General features: G+C 41.3%; 1 protein-coding gene across 3 annotated transcripts; it reads right to left on the bottom strand.

Annotated features, from left to right (window-relative positions):
* Window positions 1-558: 558 nt before the first annotated feature.
* CHAMP1 (chromosome alignment maintaining phosphoprotein 1) lies at window positions 559-10,069 on the bottom strand. Of its 3 annotated transcripts, none has more exons than XR_001514843.1 (2): window positions 9,473-10,069; window positions 559-803 (listed from the first exon to the last, which is right to left on the bottom strand). XR_001514843.1 is itself a non-coding variant. In XM_006769304.2 (2 exons), the coding sequence occupies exon 2, from the start codon at window positions 6,580-6,582 to the stop codon at window positions 4,120-4,122; it is 2,463 nt and encodes an 820-aa protein (XP_006769367.1). In that variant the 5' UTR covers window positions 6,583-6,636; window positions 9,473-9,619; the 3' UTR covers window positions 3,115-4,119. The 3 variants fall into 3 exon arrangements, 2 of the variants coding, with proteins under 2 accessions (XP_006769367.1, XP_015423057.1); XM_006769304.2 differs by lacking the exon at window positions 559-803 and adding an exon at window positions 3,115-6,636 and having other exon boundaries at window positions 9,473-9,619; XM_015567571.1 differs by lacking the exon at window positions 559-803 and adding an exon at window positions 3,115-6,590 and having other exon boundaries at window positions 9,473-9,619.
* Between the last annotated feature and the right edge of the window lie 3,132 nt (window positions 10,070-13,201).

Below are 13,201 nucleotides of genomic sequence, written 5' to 3'. Positions count from 1 at the left end.
CAAGTGTGGATGAGGAAGTAGTGCCTCAGCTGTTTTAACCAGGGCCTGTGGTCTTCTTCCTGTGGTGACAGCAGGAAGGGTGCATATGGAAAATTAGAAATGACTTTTTGCTCTCTGGAGCTCCAACCCCAGGGCAGAGTCCACCATGGATATTTCAAACTGGCTATTCATAACCCAGATGTTTGTCGGTATGAAATTCCCAAAGACCCTAACTCACTGCCAAGAAGAGGTAAGCCATAAAACCCTGAACTTTCAATATGGACTTATTTTCTCTGCTAGAGATCAAAGTTCTTGCAACAGCATCTAACATTTACTAAGGACATTCCATGTATCAAGTACTTTACTAAGTGCTCTGAGTGCTTTATGCTGTCGTAGGCTGTAGGTCCTACAAGTCTACCCCATTTTGCAGAGGAGGATAATAGCACGCCCAAGTTCAACTTCACAACCCCCTCCCCCCGCCATCCCCACTAAGCAACCGAGGCACGTATGTCTGACTTCACAGCCCAAGCTCTCAACCACTGTGCTTGTTATTCCCAGCACAAGAGGAAGTGTGTGCTTATCAGGCATAAAGCTGTAACATCCAAGAAAGCATGTACTTACCTTTGTCAGTGCCTTACCTCAGTTTTGGTGATGACCAGGTTGGGGAAGTCCTTGGTTGGAAAGGGAGCCTGGCTTCCAATCTCATACAGATCGCTGGGCATGACAGAAGTCATGGGCTCCTCCTGCAGTTCCAGTATCCAACAACCACAAATAGTATCCAAGACCTGGCCGGTTTCTATGCTCAATGCCCTGCTTTTTTTCACCTGCAAGAGCAGGTGACCTTCACTCTTAGGGCAGCCTGCCTGAAGCACAGAGCCCTCTTTCCCCTCTCCTTTTCACAGGAACAAACAAAACTGTTTGGAAGAGGTTTGGCTTTGCACTGTCACTATACATTGGCCTTGCATCAAGGAATTCATCTGGTCAGTGTCAAGTTCCTGGCTGCCTTTCACTTGCATGTGTGTGAAAAGCCCATACACTCACGTACTCAACTAGTATATATTGAGTGCCTACAATGTACCAGGCACTGGAGAGTCAGTAGAGCCTGTCACTTCCCACCTGCCTCACCCTGGCCAGCTGGTCAGCCTTCAGTGGTCACTCATCAGAGCCAGTTCTGCCTGGCAGAAATGAAAGAGCCCCCCTCTCTCTAGAAAAGGCCCTGCTCCCTCCTATAAGGTGGGCTCATGAATGGCCCTCAGGCCATGGTTGGGCATCCAGTTTTCTTGATGAAGTAGAAAGCCTACGCCTCATTCACTAAATGAGACACTGTGTTATGTTTTCTATATGCCTTATCCTATATAATAAAGGGTAATATGCAAATTGACTCTAACAGCGGAACAACCAGTGCTATGATGCACACTGACCACCAAGAGGTAGATGCTCAATGCAGGAGCTGCCTGCTGGTGGTCAGTGCGCTGCCACCATGGGAGTGACGCTCAGCCAGAAGCCAGCTCATGGCTGGCCAGCACAACGGCGGTGTGGGGAACCTCTCCTGCCTCTGCAGTAGCACTAAGGATGTCTGACTAAAGGCTTAGGCCTGCTCCCCAGGGAGCGGGCCTAAGCTAGCAAGTGGACATCCCCCGAGGGCTCCCAGGCTGCCAGAGGGATGTCTGACTGCCAGCTTAGGCTCAATACCCCCAAGCCATCCGTCAGACATCCCCTGAGGGGTTCCGGACTGAAAGAAGTCACAGGCTGGGCTGAGAACCGCCCACCCCCGAGTGCACAAATTTTCATGCACCGGGCCTCTAGTACCACATAAAGCATATAGCATGTTTATCTTTTTGTACACATTTCTTGTATTTTTTCTTTGGTGTTTAGTTGATTTTGTAGTGAAATGTTTAACTGTTTGACTGCTAAGGAGCGCTATCACGCTCTTCTTACTTAAAACAAATTTATGTAAACAATTGGTATTTTTTAATTTTTGTTGTTGCAAAGCAATACAAGTGAGTTTATTGTATAAAAAGTGTTTTATATTTTTTCCCATACATGCGCAATTAGTGCCGCAGTTTTGGCATATGTCCGAAAAAATACGTCAGCAGCCAAACGGTTAAATTCCTTTACCTCCTTTTGAGTACACTGTATAGCAATTTTCTTTGTGGTTACCATAAAGATTAACATCCTAAAGTTATAATATTCAAATCTGCATTTATAGCAATTTAACTTCAATAACATACAAAATTTCTGCTCCTTTACAGCTGTTCCAACCCCTTTAGATTTTTGATGTCACAAAATTATATCTTTATACATTGTGTGCCCCAAAACACAAACTAAAATTTTTTAAAATGTATTAGTTTCCTAAATTATATAGAAAACAAGATTTGGAGTTACAGTAATGCTAGTTTTACACAATAATTTTCTTTAAATGTATTTATGAATCTATGCACATACTATGGTTGGTTTGAGACTGCAGGCTTCAAAAGGGTTTCTGGGTACTGAAGACCCTTTGTTTTTCCAATCATAATTTTAATCAAATCAGTATAACGAAAACGACAACTGTATATGAAAGATATCTTATCTGTCCAACTTGTTGGCATTATCCCTAGAAGGAAACTTCAGAACTAGAAACTTGTTCTTGAGGTGTTCAGTGTAAACTGACAACTACTCAGTGCTTTCCCTGCCTAACTATGCTCACCAAAGTGATAAATCTGAAGCTTCGAAGACCTTCCCAGTATTATCTAACACTGTCTTCCCAACTGGCATGTTAATTTTGATGCCATTAAACAAAAACACTCCTGTTCAAAAATGTCCAGAAATGGCTCAACTAAAGCTAGTATTTCAATCTGGCTATACATCAGAATCCTAACAGCGTGAAATGTTTCACATTGTTTAAATGAAGCAGCCAGGATAACCACTGAAATTTAAAGAACCTTTAATAAATTATGTGCATTGATAAGATTCTCCACAAGGAACACCCAGTATAGTGATTCCCTAACTTACCTGACCACGGAACTCTGAGAAAACAGAGCTGAGGAAATGCTGCTCCAGATATGAAAAAATTAGTATGCTGAGAACAAGTGGAATAGGAAAGAGTAACAGAAATTGGACATCATACAATGAAAAAGAAAACACACACATGAAGATGTTGGCGACATGAAAGCCTTTGTTTTTAATTCGGTTGATACACATTTGAACAAAATATTTTAGAATAGAATAATCCATGAACAGGCTCAAGGTATTTACAGTAACAACTTTAAAAACAAAAATGGATACATTCTAAAACAGAAATGTCTTTATAAAATTTTCTGTGGTGACTCTGGAAGACTTTCAATTCCCACTCATTATCCTGATGTGAAGCTCCAACAGGTGGCACATAAGGCCCAGGAGTAGAAGGTACATCTCTAACACATTTGGCAATTAAGGATCATCTATTGGTGTGAGCTCACAGGGAAGTGAAGGGCCAGATCTCGGGATAAGATACAGAATGGAAGACTCCAACGCAAACAACTAAGGACAAGACCTAAAATCATACTCACCTTTCTCAGTTTCCTGTAGGAGAAGGCTGCAAATAGTTTTTTATACTTACTCAATTTTCTCCCTTTTAGCAGAAAATCAGCAACCCTGAGACTCCAATTTTCCAAGACATAAAAGTTAATAAACATCTAGAAACTCTGTTCAAGATTTATAAAAATGATCAAACAGAAACTTCAAAATAACTTTTATGATTGGAAAATACTTTTAAGGAAAAAGAACAAAATCCCTCAAAAATGTCTTGCCTAATTCTTAAACATTCCAACTAGTAATTTCCATGGTATGAAATGAGTTTCACAAAAAAGATACACTTTTTAACTAGATTATTTTAAATTGAGTACAACTGGCTCTTGCTTGTTAAATGAATGCCTATATCTTCATATTATTCAAATATACTTAAAAGAGATTAGATATGTTATCCATCTAGAATATACAGTCTGAATTGATAGCAACAGAAACAGAGACCATGAAAAAGATAACAAATGTCTATTCTGTGAACACTATTGAGACAAACACTATACACCATACATAGCAACATCTACTGACCCAACTAGGCTATTCAACTATACTTTCAACAAACAACTTTGTAGAGCATGTAGCCACTGTTTCCAAAAGTCAAATCTGCTGCTCTTCCAGTGGTGGTTCAAGAGCTTCCATTAGCTTTTTGTTTGCCTCTTCACTGTGCCGACTTTGACAATGAGTTAAATGTTTCTTAAAGCCTCTTGGGAAATTTGATTCAAAATTACATCGTGGACATTTAAGTAAACTTTGCCCATGGGCTGCTACATGATTTTTAAGGAGAGATTCCAAAAGAAAAGCCTTTCCACAAATTGTGCATTTGTAAGGGCTATGGACATTATGCTTATTAACCAAATGATGCAAAACAGCACCTTTTTTCATAGCACGACAACAACAAATTTTGCAATAATACTTTCCTTTTCCACGCTTCATATATTTGGCAATCTCTTCTTCAGAGATAAAAGCCTCCTTTTCTTCAGTAAACTGTAGTACATTTTTGGACTGCTCTGGACTAGTCATGTCCATTTTGTTCTCTTTACTAAAATCAAGAGATTCCACATCAACTTGCTCTTGATCACTGCTTGATTCTTGGCCCTTACTTTCTATTGCTTCCAAATCTGTTTTTATATATTCACTACTACTAAGCTCAGCATCAGAGTTCTCTTGGTTGTCTTTCTTGAGCTTCTTTGAGGCAGGAAATAAAGTGTCTTCTAAGAGTTTCTTAGGTGTAGCTAGTTCTTCCTGAACCAAAATATCACACTTTTGATCATCTATGGCATCTGTCTGCAGTTCATCTCCCAATTCAACTGCCTTTTGAGATTCTGGGAACATAGCAGATTTGGAAAGTTCAGGGAAAAGGGTATGTTTCCGGGGCTCTGGAAAAAGAGCGCGTTTTCGTGGTTCAGGAGAAGCAGGAGGGGCTGTTTTGGTAGGCTCAGAAAACAGGGCGAGTTTTCTAGGCTCAGTATCAATAGAAAGAACGGGCTTCCAAATATCGGAGGCTGCTTTAGGGGACTCAGATGGCCCAGAAGGTTTCCTGGTCTCAGGGAAGACAGGTTTCTGAGGTTCAATAAAAAAGGAAGACTTCCAGAGATCAGGGGAACCACTACGGGAACTTTTCTGGAACTCAGGAAAATCAAGTGAAGCAGGAGGAGTCTTCCGCTGATCAGGAGAAAGCTTCCAAAACTCTGGCGATCCTGAGGGTTTTCTGAGCTCTGGAGATCCTGCTGGACTTCGAATATCAGGGGACAATGGTGGGCCTGGTTTGCGAAGCTCAGGAGATAAGGGGGGTCCTGCTTTACGGAGCTCAGGAGACACTGGGGGAACCGTCTTCCAAAGTTCAGGTGACAAGGTGGGAGCTGTCTTTCTCAGTTCTGGTGGGCCAGACTTCCACGACTCAGGAGATGCGGGGGGTGATTTCCAGGAACCAGGTGAGACTGACGAAGACTTCCAGGAAGCAGGGGACATAGAAGGCGTTGGTTTCCAAGGTCCAGGTGATATAGAAGGAATTGGTTTCCAAGGTCCAGGAGACACAGATGGAGCAGGTTTAGCTGGCTTCCAGGGTCCTGATGCTGAAGGACTGGATTTCCAAGACCTGGGGGACCCAGGTGGCCCTGGCTTCCAAGAACCCGGTGACACAGCTGGGGCTGGTCTCCTAGGCTCTGGAGAGACAGCAGGGAATGGCTTCCAAGGTTCAGGAGACTCTGACGGAGATGGCTTCCTAGGCTCAGGGGAGACTGTCCGGGCTGGCTTCCGAGATTCTGGAGATGCAGTTGGGGACGGCCCCCAAGGTTCAGGAGAAGCAGCAAGAACTGGTGACTCTGGAGAGGAGGCTGAAGGCAGCCCCAATGTTTCTGGGAAATGGGAGTGTTTCTGAGGTTTGGGATTAATAAGAGCAGCCTTTACTGGCTCAGGAGATACAGGAGCAAGTTTCTGTGGTTCTGGAGAAGGAACTGGGACTGGTTTCTGAGATTCAGAAAAAATAGGGATTGATTTTGAAAGTTCAGGAGAAGAAACAGGGGTAGTTTTTGGTGGCTCAGGAGAAGGAAGAGAAGGTGTCTGTGGCTCAGGAGAAACATGGCCAGGCTTCTGAGGCTCCAAGGAAGTAAGAGGAGTAGGTCTGGGTGATTCTGGAGACAAAACTGGGTCAAGTTTCTCTGTTTCTACAGAAAGGGCAGGTACAGATTTCTGGAGTTCTGAATTAGGGGGCATTTTCTGGTGTTCAGAAGGAGGAGGGCTTTTCACAGAATCTGTTTCTTTGTTTAACTGATTTTTTGGTTTCTCATTCCATTTCTCTGGGGCTGCATGTTTGGATGTGATGTGATAGTATACATTAGAGTACATCTTGCTGGTGAAGAAGCATTTATGGCAATGAAATAGCTTTGCACTTTTCTGGTAAAATATCATTTTACCTAACCCACCAGCATCCATTTCATCACAAAATTCTGGATGTATGGTGCCCATGTGGATTTGTACATTTTCATAATCCGTGCCTCTGAAATTACAGTGGTCACACTCCAAACGTACTGATGGTTTACGAAGTTCCTGAAATACTTCCATTTTTCTTTCTGTTACAACACACACAGTTATACTCTTTAAAAACTTTCAATAGTGCTGAAATAAAGTAGAAATAAATTATTTTCAGGGAACATAATCTTGAATGAACTGCTATTCTAGCCCATTCTAAAACTGCATAATTTTAAGCATAGGATGGTGCACATATGCATTTTTTTAAAATATATTTTATTGATTTTTTACAGAGAGGAAGGGAGAGAGATAGAGAGTTAGAAACATCGATGAGAGAGAAACATCGATCAGCCGCCTCCTGCACATCTCCTACTGGGGATGTGCCCGCAACCCAGGTACATGCCCTTGACCGGAATCGAACCTAGGACCTTTCAGTCCGCAGGCCGACGCTCCATCCACTGAGCCAAACCGGTTTCGGCCGTGCACATATGCATTTATTCAATAATATATCTATAAAAGATTTTTAAGAAAAAATGCAACTAATTTTTAACTGAGTTACAGGAACTCTGCTAGGTTTACATACATCATCCTATTTAATTTTCTTAATAATCTGACTCAAGTATTATTTTGTTCATTTAGAGATTAAAAACCTGAGGTTCAGATTAGTGACTTAACCAGGTTATGAAGCTATTAGTGACCCAAGCCTTATCCCAGAATTATGTACTTCATGTGCTATATACCCTGACTCTAAAACCCCAAATATCAACAAGCTATCTGTGTACAAAGCTAAGTAAATATCAAAATACCAGTTAGGCTATTTAAGGCTGAGCAAGAAACTTTAAATCTATTTCAAAAATCACTTGTTAAATTAAGTGTAACTATGAAAACTCCATAGTTTTTAAAAATTTATGTATGTATTGATTTTTTTAAGAGAGAAAGACTTGATCCACTTATTTATGCATTCATTGGTTGATTTTTGTATGTACCCAGACCAGAGATCAAACCCACAACCTGTTGTATCAAGATGATACTCTAATCAACTGAGCTACCCGACCAGGGCTCATAAATCTTAAAAATAAAAAAATCAGCATATTTTATATTTTATCCATCTTAATATAAAGTATTTGATTCATTTATTTAATAAATAAATTATTTTGTGTCCCATGCTTTTCTAAGCACTCAGGGGTAAAGGGGTGTTTTGCAATATGGTGCTTTCATTGGTAGGGATGTAAGAGTGTAGAGGGCAACATAAAGAAAGCTGTCAAGGAGACATTCAAGCAGAGATTTTGAATAACATGCCATCCTAGGCTTAAAATTATTACTTGAGCAGAGATGCTGCCCTTACCAAGCAAAGGGCAATTTAGATTGGGGACAGCCTGGAGGCAGGAACTTGCTTGCCAGAAAATAGAACTTTTTAAAATTTTAAGTGAGACTTTTTAGGTGATAAAAGTAACAAAAGCTCAGTTGAAACATATTCATACAGTATATATACAATACTCACACAGTATCACTCCCCAGGTAGCCCCGTATTTACATGTGATGGAAGAAATGTTCTATGTATACTATATACAAATGCATAAACACACTCTATACAAATGGGATATTAAACATATTGTTCTGCAATCTGCTTTCATTTAAGGAAAAGAAGGTGTCCCTCTGGCTCAAGAGAAATTACAGGGCCAGGTTTCTGAAGTTCCAAAGCAAGAAGAGTAGGTTTTGTGATTCTAGAAACAAAATTGGGCCAAGTTTCTGGCAGGTAGAGGTTTCAGGAGCTCTGCTGAATTAGAGGGTATTTTCTAGGACATTTTTACATACAGAGATAAGCACTGAATTTCTTTGTACATATCTTTGAATGTAAGGGTACTTCTGAAGGGAGAATTCCTAGAAATGGATTACCATGTTCAAAGGCTAGTTACATTAAAATTGACACATTATACCAAACTCTCAAAAAGTCACAGCACTATTGCATACCAATTAATAGTGTACATATGAGGGATAATTCCCCAAATTCCTCATCAACACTGAGTGTATCATTAAATTACTAATCTTTACTATGTCTTAGGTGAAAACCAGTATCTCACTACTGTTTTAACGTGCTTTTCTTTAATGAGAAATGGACATTTTTCCTTGCTGATTAGCCATGTATATTTCTTTTCTAGGATATGCTTTGTCCATTTTTCTTAATTACTTATAAATTGTCCTTGCATATAAAAGAAATCAAACTTTTAACTATAGGAACTTCTCTTAACTTCTCAAGCAGTAATTCATATACAGTTTGGAGAAAGTACTTTTATTTTTTCATTTCAAAGCAGCACTTACAGGGGTGCTGAAGGCCTGGGGGTGGTCGAAGGGGGAAAGTGGGGCAGGGAGGGAAGGGGCATGAGGGGATCAATGGGGGTAAAAAGGGGACATATATAATACTTTGAACAATGATGAACAAAAACAGATCCAGACACTTAGAAGCACCGAACAGACCAGACTGTCAAACCTCAGAGGGAAGGCAGGGAGAGAGTAAGTGATCAACCAAAAGACTTGTATCCATGCATATGAGCATGACCAATGGACACAGACAATAGGGGGATGGGAGCAGGTGGGGAGAGGTCAATGGGGTAAAGGAGACATATGTAAAACTTTCACCATAAAGAATTTTAAAAAAATTAAAATTAAAAAAAGTGTATGTAAAACACATCTTTTAAATGTTACAGAATTTACCTCTCAAACTCCAAAGTTAGCACATGTTCATACATCATTTTATATATATGACTGTGTACGCTTTTATCGAGGTTTTCCTTAAGAACGCTAAGAACCTTTCAAAAATATTCTCATCATACAATATTCTCCTAAACATTAAAAAGCAAGAAATGTTAAAAGCAAAAAAAGGGGGGGGAGAATATTGGTAGAATAACACTTTATAAATCCAAGACAAGTACTTTTACAGCGAGAAAGAAATAAAGACCAACATGCTTCTCCCTAGTAGACTTACCAGCTGTCTTACTAGAAGTCTTTAAAAAAGTCTTCAAAGGAGAGCAATTTACATGGCTTTTTTACTAAACGGCAGAAAACAGCTGGAGTACATGAAGAAGGACAAAGATGAGAAGTTGAACCTAAAAATAAAAACATAAAGGGCAGTCAAAATCCCATCTCTATGATATCTTGTGCCCCCTATAATAGAATTCTGCCTATTTCTCTCACCATTGTGCCCCCCACCCCCAACAGTGAAGAATCCAATCCAATCAGCCTGGTACTTATTTTAATGAAATGACACCAAATACTATCCACAACATCATACCTGTCTAATTCCACTTCCATAATCCACCATGTATATAACCAAACCCTTCTCCATCCTTCCCTCTATTCCCTAAAACTTGTCAACTACTTCAATTCTGACACTTTATCTCCCTGCCACTAGTCTTTCTTCCTTCCAATCCATTCATCATACTGCTACCAGTCATCTTCCAAACATAAAAACCTAATGTGACTTGCCTGCTCACAATTTCTCAAGGTAATTCTAACACCTATGGCACAAAATTTGAACAGTGTATATAAAGCTTTTCACAATCTAGCTCCTGACTACATTGCCTTCTTCTCACCTGTAATTCCCTGACAATTCAAGCTTCTGGGCCTCTATACAGGTATTTCCTCTCCTTCACATCCACATATTGCCACCCAGTAATCAGGCAAGTTCCTCCATCCTTTAGGAGGGATTGTTTCTTAAATACTGGAAATATCTCCACCCTCTTCAATCTTCCTTGGACCCCCTGCTGTTTACACATCTCTACAGAATGGTCATCTCATACCAGGCTGTGGGCTCTTGGAGAGCAGGGACTAACCATTCCCCTCTGTAACCCTTGCATTTCCCTGGCATATGATATATGCTCAGAAAGTATCTGTTCAATCTCACACACTCTGTCATAAAGACTGGAGCCCTGATCTTACATTCACAGAATTTTAAAACTAGAAAAGACACAAGCTATGATCTAGTCTTAGAGCCATTGAATTTTAGAACAAGAGGAGACCTCAAGGACCATCTACTTTAACACTTCAATTTATACTTGAAGAAACTCAAACTTAGACATTAATTTGCTCAAGGTAAGGCAAATAATGAGCATGTGGTGATCAGAATAAACTTCTGCTATCTATCCAAGTTCTATTTTATCTTGACCAACTTAATAGAGTGGAATTTCATAAGATCTTGAAAAGCCAATACAATGAGTCAAAATCAACAAAACAAAATTTATCAAACATTTAGAACCCAAATATCAATTGCAGAACATAGCACTATAGAGAACTGCATTCCATATTCTGCATTTGGCAGAATATCCCAGTGGATCACTGTCTCCAGCTCTGGGCAGGAAGGGCACTTTAAGAGAGCCCCTAACACTAGGAAACTTGTAAATGAAAGCAAGCAGGATGGAGGGCATGAAAACATGTCATTTGTGAGCACAGGCACTGAACTTCACAGGTGGGAGAATTATGGATAATATGCAGGCTGCCCTAGAAGCAACAAGTGGAGCCAGTAGGAAAACCGATGTCAGTTCAACATATCAAAATTTATGAACTACTCAATCACAGACAAATAAGTTGCTTTGTGGGGGAGGTGCCCTCCATAACAGGAAGCCAATCATCAGGACAGGACTGGAAGGATCTTTGAAGCACTTGAGTCCCAACATCTTCACTTTATAATTGAGAAAACTGATGCTCAGTGAGAGAAGTGACTTGTGAAAGATCACATAAATTAGGTCCAAAGAAGCAACAGAAGACCCTGGCTTCCTGATTCTGGATCTATTTGTAACGCAATGCTGCCTTTCCCACAGGGGTGTTTCAGAATGAGTCCAGAATTCAGCTGCTGAGTAGAGACTAGACACTGAAATTCCTATTATTTCTCCTATTATTAACATCCGATATGAGTGTGGTACACGTTCCAAATGACAAATACCAATATTAACTAAAGTCCACAGTTTACATTAAGGGGTCACTTTACATGTTTTATAGTTCTACTAGAGGCCCAGTGCACGGGGGGGTGGGGTGTCCCCCAGCCTGGCCTGTGCCCTCTCGCAGTCTGGGACCCCTCGCTCCTTATCGCCTGCCACTGCTGCTGTGCTCACCAGCTGTGAGCCTGGCTTCTGGCCGGTGTGGCACTCCCCTGTGGCAACACATTGATCACTAGGGGGCAGCTCCTGCATTGAGCGTCTGCCCACTGGTGGCCAGTGCATGTCATAGTGACTGGTCATTCCACCACTTGGACAATTTGCATATTAGCCTTTTATTATATAGGATGGAATTCCTAAATATCAACTATCCACCATTACAGATTTCACAGAATACTTTCACTGCCGTAACAATTCCCTGCACTCTGAAACACCACTGATTTTTTTTTTAAAAAAAATATTTTTATTGATTTTTTTTACAGAGAGGTAGGGAGAGGGGACAGAGAGTTAGAAACATCGATGAGAAACATCAATCAGCTGCCTCCTGCACACCCCCTACTGGGGATGCGCTCGCAATCAAGGTACATGCCCTTGACCAGAATCAAACCTGGGACCCTTCAGTCCGCAGGTTATCCTTCTATCCACTGAGCCAAACTGGTTAGGGCCACTGATATTTTTTTCTTACTGTCTCTGTAGTTTTGCCTTTTCCTATACACTCTTTAAAACTGTAGTAAAAGATAACACAATTTTCCATTCTAGCCATTTTTAAAAGCACAACTTAGTGGCACTAAGTACATTCACAATATTGGAAAACCATCACCATTATCCATTTCCAGAATTTTTTTATCACCACATACAGAAACTCTGCACCCACTGAACAGTAACCTCCCTTCCTCCCCTCAGCCCCACCAGCCCCTGGTAATCTCTACCCCATTTTCCGCCTCTATGAGTGGAATCGTACATGTGTCCTCTTGTGCCTGGTTTATTTCACTTAGCACATCTACACTACAGTATGTCACCGAATTTTAGTCCTTTTCAAGGGTGAAAAACATTGTGTCTCCCACTCATGCGTTGACAGACATTTGGGTTGTTTCCTCCTTTTGGCTACTTTAAGTTAGGCTGCTCTGCACGCCCGTGTGCAATGCCCATTTGAGTCCCTGCTTTCAATTCTTTGGAGTTTACACCTGGGGGTGAAATCGCTGGATCATATAACTCTCTGTCTAAATTTCCGAGGAACCACTACTCAGCGGTGGGCCACAGCTCCTGGCTGCACCACGTTACATGCCCGCCAGCAACTGCCCCCGTGCTCCCGTTTCTCCACACCCTCGCCATCAATAGTGATTTTCCCCCGAATAGTCATGCGAATGGGTGTGAGATGGTCTTCATTCTGGTTTTCATTTTCATCACTGATGGCGAAGGCGCATCCTTTGATGTGCTCACCGGCCATTTGTGTATCTTTTTTGGAGAAATATCTACAGTCCTCTACCCAGTTTTGAACTGGATTGCTTTCTGTTGTTGAGTTTAGGTTCTTTGCATGTTCTGGACACGAATCCCTTACCTGATTCATGACATTTCTCCCATTCTGAGGACTGCCCAGCTGTCTTTCAAACAATGACAAAAGCCCACGCCGTCTAGAGGCGGAGAACCCTGCATCCGGGACCGAAACGAGAAGAACGCACGCCCCGAGAGCCAGAGCCGAATTCCCTGCAGGGTTTAAATAAAACATTACCTACTCCCTTCGCCCCCCCCGTCCAGTCCCGCGGCGCCCTCTCAGCCCGCGGCCT

Source organism: Myotis davidii, unplaced genomic scaffold, assembly GCF_000327345.1.
Source record: "Myotis davidii unplaced genomic scaffold, ASM32734v1 scaffold444, whole genome shotgun sequence".
In the NCBI taxonomy this organism is placed as follows: Eukaryota; Metazoa; Chordata; class Mammalia; order Chiroptera; family Vespertilionidae; genus Myotis; species Myotis davidii.
This window is presented reverse-complemented; position numbering and strand designations above follow the sequence as displayed.

What these genes read in the sequence shown, in the direction of transcription:
- CHAMP1 (XM_006769304.2), bottom strand. Translation starts at nt 6,582, where the DNA reads ATGGAAGTATTTCAGGAACTTCGTAAACCATCAGTACGTTTGGAGTGT.